Genomic DNA, 13,321 nt, shown 5'->3' with positions numbered 1-13,321 from the left:
ACAGGTGTTTGGGTACTTTATTACCTTATCTGTCACTCCTTCCCCTCCTGTAACCTCTGTTGATGAATTCTTCCTGAGACTTTTGCCAATCTGGAAGGAGGGAATGTAACAGGGCTGGAGAGGACTGGACAAGGTTGCTAGGTGACAGCAGTGACTCTGTGACCTTTCTTTGGCCAGTGGAAGTTGCTTGTCTGTTAATGAACTCCATCTCGATGGAAAGCCAACTCTTGCCATACTTGTGTGTTAGGACTTCGGTCAGGCTGCTGTCACATCTGTGGAGAGCCGGATACCACACATCTGTTTAGTGGTAGAACTTGATTGACAAGCAGTCCACCACTCGTGAAGAAAAACGTTCTTTCAATGTTCCTTTGAGAACTTCTTAATAAGTAAATGAAAATTTTATCTGTGTTTTCTTTCTTTCTTTTCTTTTCTTTCTTCTTCTTCTTTTTTTTTTATAGTTTTTCGAGACAGGGTTTCTCTGTATAGCCCGGGCTGTCCTGGAACTCACTCTGTAGACCAGGCTGGCCTCGAACTCAGAAATCCGCCTGCCTCTGCCTCCCAAGTGCTGGGATTAAAGGCATGCACCACCACTGCCCAGCAAATGTTAAGAAATTTTAAACGACACAGCCGAGCACTGAATGCAGAGATAGACCTAGTGTAACTATAGCAGTCAGTACACAAGCCAGCTCTAGTGGTGTCTTGGGTTAGATAAAAAGGCTTAATAAAGATGAGGTGAATTTCTCAGGAAAATGTTAAAAGCAAGAGTTATAACAGGTTTGATTCCTTCTAAACTCTCCCTGCTTGTTGACCTGAGAGTAATGATACTTCTAAATGTCTGAAGCACACACAATCCATAGGTTACTTTCATTTCAGCGCATGCCTGTACCTCCAGGAACGAAGCTTTGACCGTTTTCAGGGGCCATGGACATTATTGTGAGTTTTATGTATTGTGAGTTCTTCCTGTATATCCTTTCCACCAGAACTCGGTGGAAAATTTAGACATGCCTATGTCTAAAGTCAGTGAGTGGAATTTTTTCTAAAAAGTTTGATGATGGCAGGAATTCCGACATAAGATCTTGTAGTGATATCCTAGCTTCAATACTTGAATAACGTATCACTTAAGCATTCGTGTCTTAAAAAGTTTATGCCCGCAATCACTTAAAGACATGTAAAAGTTCCTGGCGCCAAGGAGAAACACCCGAAGGTGAAGGGACAGAGTGGGTAGGTCACCTGCCCTTCCAAGGCCAAGACTACACATTAAAAAAAAAAAAAAAAAAAAAAAAAAAAAAAAGTAACAACCCACTCATGCGCGCCTGCGCAGTAGGAATCCTCCTGCGCACCAGTCGAGCCGGAAGAGCTGAGGTTGGACGGGGGCGGGGATAGGGTTGCTAGGAGGACGCGATGACGTTTAGGCTCCGCGCTCCTCTCGGCAAATGAGAAGCGCGTGGCGCAGTGACGCTCTGCGTGCGTCACGGTGACGCCGCGCGAAGGGCACGGATCTTCGGGCGGGGAGGACATTCGGCCTCTGTGAGCCGCAACCTTGCCCAGCGAGCGGTTGGGTGTTCGCCATCTTAGGCAAGTGAGCGCGGCCGGGCCTCGCCGCGGAGGGTGCGGGGCGCGGAGCCTTGAGTCCCTTGTGGCCGCCGCCTTGGCCGTGGGCCCGGCCGGGCTCGGCGTCCCTGGGGAAGAAGCTGTGACCTCCTCAAGGGCGCAGAGCCGGGCATGTCTGGCGGGTCTCCGGTGACATTGCCCGGCGCCGGGTCTCTCTCACCTCCGCCCTCTGTCTCCCCCGCAGGAGGATGTTCTCGTCCGTAGCGCACCTGGCGCGGGCGAACCCCTTCAACGCGCCACACCTGCAGCTGGTGCACGATGGCCTGTCGGGTCCCCGCAGCCCCCCGGGTCCGCCCCGGCGTTCCCGCCACCTGGCCGCCGCCGCCGTGGAAGGTGAGGTCACACCCTGCCTTGTGCGAGCGCTGGTTCCATGCTGCCCCCTGCTCTGCCTCCGAGACCTGGGCGGGAGCTGGAGGTCGGGGAAGGACGCTCCAGCCCTGGACCTGAGGACCGGTCTCTAGCTGACCCTGGGATGTCAGCTCTGACGCCCTAGGCCGCTGTCGGATCTTTGGCCCTCCCTCAAGGGCGTGGAAGGGCCCAGGCCGAGCGCCACTCGGTGACCTCCGTGTCCCCAAGGGAGTAGAGGCAGAGCTGGTAACCAACTTCTTTATCTTCCCCCTGTGAGCCCGCTTGGTCAGCCAAGTCTGCTAGGCAAAGTCTCCTTTTTAACCACTAGCCAGACATAGTGGCAACTCCATAATGTCTTATTTAACCAGCCTTTTTTAAAAAAAAAAAAATCTGGAAAACTCTGCTTTGATCTCCGTTCCCAAGTTTTGTTTTTTTTTTTTTTTTTTTTTTTTTTTTTTTTTTTTATCTTTGATTGTATAAGAGGTAATGGGGTTGGGGACCTCTTGCTTTTGGTCCTAGTGGTGGAGGAGGTGACTTGCAGATTATATGAGGTGTGCATTCCTTTGACTTTATGTTTTGGGATTCTAGGTGTTTGAGTCTAATTGTATGTTTTAAGTCCCAGTGCAACATAAGTACAAGAGAAACCCAAAAGCTGAATTATATGCCTCAAGAGAACGTTACTTACATTGTGCCTGAGAAACAGAAATCCCCTCCCACACCCCGGTCATTCATGCACTTCTGTTGTGTCTTAAACGGGATTGGAAAACTCCTTTCTTACTATGTCCTATCATTTTTCCTCTGATTTCAAAAGCTAAAGCAAATATTTGTATGTTTTTGACTTCGGGAACTAGGCATATGTGGTTTAGTTCATAAGTGGGTAGTTGGTTAATAGCTGGAGTTAAAGTTAGCAAGCTTTGCACATGTTAAGTGCTCTTTTGAATTTGGGCTGTTCTTGGAGGGTGCTCTTAGTAACTGCTTTTAGTTGAAGTTGCCAATACAGGAAGTTTTAGAAAATAGTATATCACAGATACACAGCCTAATAATTTTAGTGATCTGATTTGACAGGGACGTCCATGCAATTTACACTATGAGGACTCATCTTTCTACCTAATTGTGACTGGTAGCTAAAGCTGCACACGAGTGATAGTACTGTATTAAAAGGAAGTAGAGTTTTCTTCCCCTAGACTTCCTTAGTCTCTGAAGGAATAATTGATCTCTTTTCTTCAATCAAACAGAGCAGTATAGCTGTGAATATGGATCTGGCAGATTCTTTATCCTCTGTGGACTTGGAGGAATTATTAGCTGTGGCACAACACATACAGCATTGGTTCCTCTAGATCTGGTTAAATGCAGAATGCAGGTTTGTGTTGCATGCTGGACTGAAACATACTGTTGAAACCTAAGTTGTAAGATATAGACTGCTACTAACAAGCTGTGTGGGAACCTAACTACCCAGGAGGTAAGTTGATGCGGCACACTAATACAAGTCTATATTAAAATGCATGGTGTGTCTTGTCTTATTACAGAGTACAGTTGTGAATTTGGCTCCATGAAGTATTATGCACTGTGTGGCTTTGGTGGGGTCTTAAGTTGTGGGCTGACACACACTGCTGTTGTTCCTCTGGATTTAGTAAAATGCCGCATGCAGGTTTGTATTGGCATGAGTGGTTTTTATTTATATTTAATTTTTATTATTTGCTATAACATTTTTATTATATAAATAATATATATTAGGTGGGTGGGTGAGTGTGGAAATAAATTGGATTTGATTTTGGTATTTGATTCTTTACTTAAACCATAGGGAACCCAAGCATGGTGCTCAGGTTGGCAGGTTTGACGGGCAAGTGCCTGGTACTGACCTGATGTGTCTTGTGTATGTGATTTATCTTACTAAAATACAATTATTTTACTTCCCTTTGCTCCCATCAGCCCCTCCCATGCCTCCACCTCCTACCCTTTCAAATTGATGGCCTCATTTCTTATTATTGTTACATATTATTTGTGCTGGAATCAATGTCTTAAGTATGTGTGCTTGGAGTGTCCTCTACCACTGAGGACATTGTACATTTCCAGCTTTGTATGTTTGTGCACCATGTGCCTGGTGTCCAAAGAAGAGGGCATTTGCTTCCCTAGAAACCCAGTTATAGATGGGTGCTGGGAATCAAACCCAGAACCTCTGGAGGAGCAGCTACTGCTTTTAACTCTTGAGTCATCTCTTCTGCCTCAATTCCCAGCTTTGCAAAGTCCATCACACATGAGAAATGTAGACATCCCAACTGCTACAGACTTCAATAGGAAGCAGCCTCAGTTCCATTTATTTATTTAATGTTATTGCCATTTTTATTTTTACAAAAGTATATGGGTACCCAGGGAAGGTATCAGATCTTCAGGTCTCCTGGAGTTGGAGTTACTATGGAGCGGCTATGGGCTGCACAGCCTGGCTGCTGCGAATTGAACTCCTCTGGAAGAGCAATATGTACTTTACCAGTGAGCTTTTCAGCTTTCTTGTAATACGCCTCTCATGGGTGTAGGTTGCTAATTGTTCTGCTCTTTCTGTACGTGGGTCTTAACTGCTGGTGTTCAGTTCCGGCCAGAGGTCTTTTTCAAGGCCTACTAATTCAAGACCCCAAGTAGTCATTGCATAAGTATTTTATGTATCAAAATAGGCAGACAATCTTGTGTGTAATCTTATGTGAAGTAACTTTCTGTCCCTAAATATTGAGGCAAAGAACATGTTTATTTTTCAGAGAAGTTCGTATTGTCTTTATAGGAAAAGTTGTGAGCATTGCCTCTTCTGTGTTTTTTATAATTTGAATATCATATAATTATTGAAAATAATCAAACATTAAAAATTTATTTGTCCCAAACAGGATTAGAAGTCTCCTTACCTAAAAGAGAAAGGAAGGTGAAATATTAGGAGGGAGAGAGGAAGGTGATGTACCGGCAGAGAGTGAGATAAGCTCCCTTACCCACATTGTTGTTAAATAGATACCAAGTGTAAGTCCTGAAACGTGGCGTGACTTTTGGAATAAATTTAATTTCTGAAGTAAAAGAGATGCTGTACCTCTTAAAATTGTATTTAGTTTGGTTATCTGATATTCACAGTGGTTCGTAGTGTAGTATAATCTGCTTAAAGGACTCCAGGATCAGGAATACAGACTTATATCTTAAGAGCAATTTTATGTTTTACTTTTTGTTGTTGGAATTTTATAGTTTGGACTATCCAAGAGTTAAGTATAATTTAAAGGAAGCTAGACTTTGATGTAGAAGTTGTTTATAAAAACAGTTGTAAATAGAGCCTGGAAGTGATAGCTCATGCCTGTAGTCTAGCATCTGGGAGGCGGAGGCAGGAAGATCACTATGAGTTTGAGACTAGCCTGGAATAGAGACCCTGTTTTAACCACCTAAGTCCTCCCAGTTTGGCTGGAAAGATTGCTCAGTCAATAGTGTTGTTATGTAATTGAGAACTTAGGTGATATCCCTAAGTATCTGTGTAAAAAGTTGGGCATGGTCTTGCACTCACATCTGTAATCCCAGCACTAGCAAGATGGATACTGGAGGGTCCCTGGAGGTTGGTCACTGGCCAGCTAGGTACAGTGGTAAAGGGAGATTCCAAAATAAAGGGAAGTTCCCAACTTTTGTCCTCCACATACATTTACATAGAAGCATATATGCATGAATATACCACACAAAAGTTTTAAAAACATAGGTGTTTAGCTTATATTAAGCTAAGAACTTACATATATCTTTTTTTGTAGTTAAATTTTAAAAACAGTAGTAGAATACAGTGTGAAAAGTGTTAGATATTCTTAAATCTTATTTTTATAAAACTCATTGTAAATAAAATAACTTGGCAAATAAAAAAACCACACAGCTAATTTAACATAGATGTTTCTTTTATATTGACATTTTCCCATTTTAAAGGTGGACCCTCAGAAGTACAAGGGCATATTTAATGGATTCTCTATTACACTGAAAGAAGATGGTGTTCGTGGTTTGGCTAAAGGATGGGCCCCAACTTTGATTGGCTATTCCATGCAAGGGCTCTGCAAATTCGGCTTTTATGAAGTCTTTAAAGCCTTATATAGCAACATACTTGGTGAGGTATGTGGTTTTACTTTGACATTAAATGTCCCAAGTGTTTGAGAAAGGATATTGTGCTTTTTGTTTGACCTGTCTTATTTTATGGCTGAAGAAATGGCCCCAGAAAGAGTGCAGCATGTCTCAGTTCATAAGGCGTAAGGCATATCCAGCAACAGCAGAGATGGGATGAAAGGCAAAGTGTATTGTGAGAGATTCTAGCTTCTCTTAATGTACTGTGTCGAATTTCTAAGTAAGTGTGGTTGATGTGTGAGAGTCTGGGATTCCTTTTGTGTAGTATAGGATTACTGTGTGTCCCATGCTTATTCAGAGCATATACCCTGTACTAGTTCATGAGGCTTGGAGACATTATAAATTCATTCTGATACTGTTATTTATGGACTGTATAATAAAAGAGTAGTTTAGACAAGTCAGGCAGGGTAATGTACATCTGTTTCCTAGCATTTAGATATATTGTGATTTTTGAAGCCAGACTGTCCCATACAACAAGACTAAACTGGGATAGACTGATGAAGTTAGATCTTAAACCAAAACGGGGAGAGGAAGGAATATTTTTAAAATATCTGAGGTTACATTGTCATACAAGGTTAGATTGAAATGGCCAGCGTGGCAGCAGTTCACGTATGTTCTGTATATTGACTTTTAGGAGAACACCTATTTGTGGCGCACATCACTGTATTTAGCTGCTTCTGCCAGTGCTGAATTCTTTGCTGACATTGCTCTGGCTCCTATGGAAGCTGCTAAAGTTCGAATTCAAACCCAGCCTGGCTATGCCAACACATTGAGAGAAGCTGTTCCCAAAATGTATAAAGAAGAAGGCTTAAATGCGTAAGTGAGCATTTTCCTAAAATAGTCAAGTTCTTTCGTCTATCTGAAAATGACTTGATACTTGTCTAAATATCTTTGGACTCAGGTGGGTGGGGCTTGTTAGGACATTTCTGATATACACTGTCAGTTTGCATGTTTTAGATGACAACATGCTTCCTTAGATCCACCTTTGTGGATGCATCTTGAACTGAGTTCTACCTGTAAACTTCTTGTTTCTTGTAGTTCCAGTTTAAGAAACATCCAGCAACTTTATTGGTTGTACAGTCAAAGGTGCATGAGTCATTGGCATGTGAGACTAATATACCTGCATGTTAGTCTTCAGGTTCTGATGGAAATGACAGCGTTACGCTGTCATATGTTACCGTCAGGACTCGACTGGTGTGCGGACACTTGTGTAGATGGTGAAAACCTCTGCTGAGTTACTACCTTAGGCACCTGTGTGAATGCCTGTCCTAACTTCCTAGGTTCTACAAGGGCGTTGCTCCTCTGTGGATGAGACAGATCCCGTACACCATGATGAAGTTTGCCTGCTTTGAACGTACTGTGGAAGCTTTGTACAAATTTGTGGTTCCTAAGCCCCGAAGTGAATGTACGAAGGCAGAGCAGCTGGTTGTGACATTTGTGGCAGGTTACATAGGTATGGCTTGTCTTTCTGTCTATCCATCCATCTATCCATCCATGTATATATCTTCAGGGTCTCACTTTACAACCCTGGCTATCTTAGAACTCACTGTGTGGGCCAGGATGGCTTTGAACTCAGAGATTCACTTGTCTCTGTCTCCCAAGTTATGGAATTGAAGGTGTGCATCACTACACCCTGGCTACTATGAATTATTTAGAACACACCTGTTCATGAAATTATAGGTAAATTATATCATTTTCATTATTGGTCCCTTTGTGAAGAAAAATTTCCAAAGGTTAGGAAGCACTTTTATCTGCCTGTTTTTATGTTCTGCTGGATTCTAAATACTTCCCCAAATCGTTTTCTATAGTTGCCATTATTACTTTACATGCCACTGTCATGCTTGAAAATGCATCTGTAACCCCATTTCCAGGGGATGTGGTGCCCTTTTCTGATCTTCATAGACATACAAGGCATGCATGTGGGCACACATATATACATGCAGGGAAAACACTCACAAAGTGAGTAAATCTAAATTTAAATGTTTAAATAATAAAACTAAAGCCAATGTGGTGACACATGCTTGTAATCCTAGCACTTGGGAGGCTGAGGCAGGAATTATACTTTGAGGTTTCTTGATTTTTTTTTTTTTTTTTTTCTTCCCTTTCCCCTTAGCTGGAGTCTTCTGTGCAATTGTCTCCCACCCTGCTGACTCTGTGGTCTCTGTGCTGAATAAAGAGAAAGGCAGCACTGCGTCCCAGGTCCTGCAGAGGCTTGGGTTTAGAGGTAAGTGAGGCTCTCCTGAGAAGTACCACTGCATGGGTAGGTGGCGCCGGTGCACTCATGTTTCCTCTCTGAACCAGGTGTGTGGAAGGGGCTCTTCGCCCGAATCATCATGATTGGCACCCTGACTGCACTACAGTGGTTCATCTATGACTCCGTGAAGGTCTACTTCAGGCTCCCTCGCCCTCCTCCACCTGAGATGCCAGAGTCTCTGAAGAAGAAGCTTGGGTTAACTGAGTAGATACATCAAAGTAACATGGACTGAATCTGCTTGTTGATCAGTGTTGAAAGTGCAAAGGAACTTTTATATATTTGACAGTGTAGGAAATGTCTGTTCCTGATATAATTACTGTAGTACCCTTGCTTAAAGCAAGAGTTTCAAACTTACTGCTAAATAAACCCATCTATTCATGATGTCTGTGAGTTTTTTATTTTAAAAATTAGTATTGAAAAAAGATTTAGTCCTAAAATAGAAGAATTAAGCTGTCTTCCCACCCCCCCCACCCCCCCCAGGAAAAAAGTATAAACTGACCATTGGTGCTAGTCCTAAATTGTCCCCTCGCTTAAGAAGCTCCTGGGTTAGGAAATGGTCTTGGGTTTTCAAAACCATGGTCATTAAGTATGGATAACACTGAATTGTAGTTTCACTTTTTGACTAGCTAATTTTAGCATAGCAAATTTTTGTCTCACGTTCACTTTTTCATGCTAGTGGGTCTGTTGATCTGTTTGTAAAAACACACCCAAATTAGGCTCATTGTTGGAATGATAGCTAAGGACTCTCATTCAAAGCAGGATTGCTAAAAAGACCTAAGGTGACCTGCTTTTCACACAGCCAGACTGGATGGAGTGTCCACTGTTTTCAGTTGGATTTTAATGAGAAACTGCTAGACAACTGAGCAAAACTGGAGGTGCAGCTTCATTCATATTTCTGAGGTTTAGCCCACCTTTTAAAGCTATACTGATGTTCAGCTTTCTGCTTGTTTTATTCAGAAATACAAAGACCCAGTTTATCTTCTGATTCTAGCCTTAAAGTCCTTGCTTATTTGTAGAGGGCTGTCAATCTCTACATAAGATATATATGACGTATGTATGTATGCATGCATGTGTTGGAGGGGCTTGGGTGATTCAAGAATTCTTGTTTTAAGGGTCTCCCTTTTGTATCCTTGGCTGCTACTCTGGAGCTTACCACAGTGAGGCCAGTCAGATGACCCCTGCCTCAGCTTTCTGGGATTACAGGTAATAGCCACTATAGCTTATTTCTGCAAGGATTCCAATAAAGAGATGCTTTATTTCATTACAAATCTGTTTCCTAAGAACATTGAACTAAATTTAAGAGTTGTGCATCTTGTTAGCTGCATGTTAAATTTATACCTGTACTGAAGAGAAAGGAAATTGTTAGGTGAAACTTAGGCAATTTCTGGGTCTAAGCAGATGGTTACTGTTATACTTAGCAGCCATGGCAGCATGCATTGTATACTGACTGCTGTGTCACAAAACACCTAAAAGTTAATGGCCTAAAGTCTCAGGCTTTTTGAAGTATCTGTTGAGCTGTCTGGGTTTTACATCTTATCATTGGCCTGGGCTAGAAAGGCTCCCTTCCAGCGTATTAGCATATTATTTTGCATGGTGGTTCCAGGGCAGCTGGGTCTTGGAGCTTTTAAGGCTTTTAGTAAAAGCTAGGCTGAAGTTGATTTAGGATATGACCTTTCGTATCACAAATACAAGGAAAAAGAAAGTAAAAAAATTTTTTGCGACAGGTCCTCATCATATACTCTTGGCTTGTCTCCTTCCTGAGAGTGTTATTGCAGGTGTGTATCACCACACCTTGCCTAAGACTGAATTTCTTGCTAACATGGTAGTTGAGCCAGAAGGTAAGAACAAGCGGAACTGAAAATAGATTGGTGCAGCCAACCCAAAATAGATCAGGGACTTAAATCTATTCAGGGTATGCAGTTAGCTATCTGTAGCTGAGGCATGGCTATTGCCATATGTAGGACTCAAGTTTTGTTGAACAGGTTTTATTTGTAGGTGTTGGTACAAAGTATGCCATGTTTAAGCTGTTGATAATTGCTCTATCCAGTCAGAGAGTGCAAAGCCATTTCTAATTGCTACACTAACATTTGTTCCTCAATCCAAGTAAAATGTCCACTTAAAAATGTATTAATTCAGCTGGGCAGTGGTGATGCACACCTTTAATCCAACACTCAGGAGGTAGAGGCAGGTGGGTCTCTTTGAGTCTGAGGCCAGTCTGGTCCGCATAGCAAGTTCTAGGGCAGCCAGAGCTACACAGTGAAACCCTGTCTCTGGGAAAACCCACCCCTGAAAGTTTAATTCAATGGGTGTATACCTGTAACCCCAGATATGGGTAGGAGGATTGCTAGTTTTTGAGATCTTCTGGTTTCAGATGTACCAATAAATAAATGCACTAAGTATTCAAGTCTACATATGTTGGATATTTTGTTTTAGACATGTGACTAGGACATCCATGAGAGGAGTGCATGAGATTGGCAGGTTTTGTTGGAATCGAAGACAAATGACTTAATTTCCAGAAGCTTCACATATAGTCACCTCTAAGAGCAATTAAATCTCAAAGGCAGATTTTGCTAGATTGTTTGCTCTGTGTGACTGGTGCACTTATCAAACTGATAAGTGACTTTATGAGTAAATTAAAAGCTTCAAGAAATGTTTTGGCCATATTTTAACTGGGCTTATTAACATGTAATACTAGGTAGGGAAGGGTCTAAGATGTGCTGATTTAAGTCAAAATCTTGCTGTTAATTTGGGAGTTACACAGTACTTCTAAGTATATATATCACCATGGATACAAATAGCATTATCAGGATGGGTCACAGTAATGTTGTCTCTGAGACACAGAATCATTCATTCTACCAAAAATAAAGCAGTCATAGACGAAACTTTTTCAGAAAGTTTGTGTTGCTTATAGCATTTAGGTACCAATCCATAAAGAAGAAGAAAGGCTGGAGTGTCAGAGCATAAGAGCACTGGGGAACCTGGGTTCAGTGCCTAGCTCCCTCATGTTCAGGCAGAATACTCATATACATAAAATTTAAGCCTTGAGGGCTGGAGAGATGGCTCAGTGGTTAACAGCACTGGCTACTCTTCCAGAGAGGTCCTGAGTTCAATTCCCAGCAACCACATACATGGTGGCTCACAACCATCTGTAATGGGATCTGATACCCTCTTCTGGTATGTCTGAAGGGAGTGATAGTGTATTCATACATAAATAAATAAAATAAATCTTAAAAAAAAAAAAAAAAAAAAAAAAAGTTAAGCCTTGGTGGTAAAGAGCATTTGTCCTTGCAGAGGACCTAGGTTTGATTCCCAGCACCCAAGGCAGCTTATAAGCATTCATAATTCTAGTTGCAGGAAATTCAGTTCCCTCTTCTGACCTCTGAGGACACCAGACATGCATGAAAACAAGACACTCATACGTATAAATCTTCTTAACCCATGTTTCCTTTTTATTTTCTCACAATATATCCTGGCTAGTTTCCCTGCCCTTTACCCCCAGTTCTCTGGACTTTCCCTCCCCTCCTGATCCACTCCCTGTCTCTCATTAGAGAGTACAGCTAAGTGTTCTGTTACTGTGAGGAGACAACATGAATGACCATGGCAACTCTTACAAAGGAAAACATTTCATTGGGGGTGGATTACAGGTTCAGAGGTTCAGTCTGTTATCATCATGGAAGGAAACATGGCAGCGTGCAGGTAGACATGGTGCTGGAGAAGGAGCCGAGAGTTCTCCATCAGAATCCAGGCAGCAGGAAGCCTGAGGGACTGGCCTGGCTTCAACATCTGAGACCTCAAAGCCCACTCCAGTGACACACTTCCTCCTCCAACAAGGCCACACCTCTTAACAGTGCCACTCTCTATGGGCCTATGGGGGGCTTTTTTTTTTTTTTTTTTAAAGATTTATTTATTTTTATTTATATGAGTACACTGCAGCTGTCTTCAGACACACCAGAAGAGGGCATCGGATCCCATTACAGATGGTTGTAAGCCACCATGTGCTTGCTGGGAATTGAACTCAGGACCTCTGGAAGAGCAGTCAGTGCTCTTAACTGCTGAGCCATCTCTCCAGCCCTAGGCCATTTTTATTTATATGACAACCAAACACGACAAAGTAAAATATAATAAGATAAAGCAGAACCCATCACATCGAAGTTAGACAAGGCAAACCAACAGAAGGAAAAGAGCCCCAAGAGCAGACACCAGAGTCAGAGACCCAGTCATTTTCATACTCAGGAGTCCTATGGAAAAACTGAAAAGCTATAATAGCTATGTAGAGGACCATGCAGGCTCTGCTTGTTGCACATACCTTGCTTAGTTGACTGAGAGGGCCTTGTTCTGTTGTCTTTCATCCCCTCTCGCTCTTTCTGCCTCCTCTTCTGAGGGATCCCTTGAGCTCTGAGGGGAGAGATTTGATGGAGACATCCCATTTAGACTCTCCAAGTAGTGTCTGATTGTGCATCTCTGTATTTGTTCTTGTCTGCTGAAGCTTCTCTGATGATGACTAAACAAAAGGCGCTGGTGTATACATATAGCAGAGTGTCATTAGAAATCATTTTATTAACTTTATTTTTTAAGACCTGTAATATTTGGTTTTACCCTAGGTCTCTGGGCTATCTAGTCACTGGGTCTTGGTCACGTAAGCAGTGTCAAGTATGGGTTCTGTCTCATAGAGTGAACCCCTTAAATCATCAATTAGACATTGGCTGGCTCCCTCCGCCTCCCCAAGTTCTGTGCCACCATTGCCCTAGCATACTTCGCAGTCAGGACTGATTAAATGTCAGAGTTAAATGGCTGGGTTGATATTTTTATGGGTTTATTTTTTGGTAGCTTGCTGAGTACCTTCAATGACCAAAGACATGAGATGGTAGGTAGGGTGAAGGCTCCATGTAGGGACAAGCTGGACTTCCTGATGTTCAGTGAGTTGTGTGGGTGTTGTCCTCGACAGTGTTCCGCCTACCTTTCAGTTTGCAGAGAGCAACCCATTGTTGTAGCAAC

General features: G+C 42.4%; 1 protein-coding gene and 1 non-coding gene across 3 annotated transcripts; both read left to right on the top strand.

Annotated features, from left to right (window-relative positions):
- Positions 1-1,415: 1,415 nt before the first annotated feature.
- Slc25a3 (solute carrier family 25 member 3) lies at positions 1,416-8,707 on the top strand. 2 transcript variants are annotated; one of them, XM_076919972.1, is made up of 8 exons: positions 1,416-1,575; positions 1,796-1,944; positions 3,486-3,607; positions 5,884-6,063; positions 6,707-6,888; positions 7,353-7,525; positions 8,186-8,296; positions 8,374-8,707. In XM_076919972.1, the coding sequence occupies exons 2-8, from the start codon at positions 1,800-1,802 to the stop codon at positions 8,532-8,534; spliced, it is 1,074 nt and encodes a 357-aa protein (XP_076776087.1). In that variant the 5' UTR covers positions 1,416-1,575; positions 1,796-1,799; the 3' UTR covers positions 8,535-8,707. The 2 variants fall into 2 exon arrangements, with proteins under 2 accessions (XP_076776087.1, XP_076776086.1); XM_076919971.1 differs by lacking the exon at positions 3,486-3,607 and adding an exon at positions 3,195-3,319.
- On the top strand, positions 7,035-7,279 carry LOC143436503 (small nucleolar RNA SNORA53). Its single transcript, XR_013106473.1, has one exon. It is a non-coding gene; the product is annotated as a small nucleolar RNA SNORA53 (small nucleolar RNA).
- Positions 8,708-13,321: the final 4,614 nt, after the last annotated feature.

Source organism: Arvicanthis niloticus, chromosome 22 (assembly GCF_011762505.2).
Source record: "Arvicanthis niloticus isolate mArvNil1 chromosome 22, mArvNil1.pat.X, whole genome shotgun sequence".
Taxonomy (NCBI): domain Eukaryota; kingdom Metazoa; phylum Chordata; class Mammalia; order Rodentia; family Muridae; genus Arvicanthis; species Arvicanthis niloticus.
This window is presented reverse-complemented; position numbering and strand designations above follow the sequence as displayed.

What these genes read in the sequence shown, in the direction of transcription:
- Slc25a3 (XM_076919971.1), top strand. Translation starts at nt 1,800, where the DNA reads ATGTTCTCGTCCGTAGCGCACCTGGCGCGGGCGAACCCCTTCAACGCG. An exon ending in GGCCGCCGCCGCCGTGGAAG is followed by an intron (nt 1,945 to 3,194) that starts GTGAGGTCACAC and finishes TCAATCAAACAG; the next exon opens with AGCAGTATAGCTGTGAATAT. An exon ending in TGGTTAAATGCAGAATGCAG is followed by an intron (nt 3,320 to 5,883) that starts GTTTGTGTTGCA and finishes CCCATTTTAAAG; the next exon opens with GTGGACCCTCAGAAGTACAA.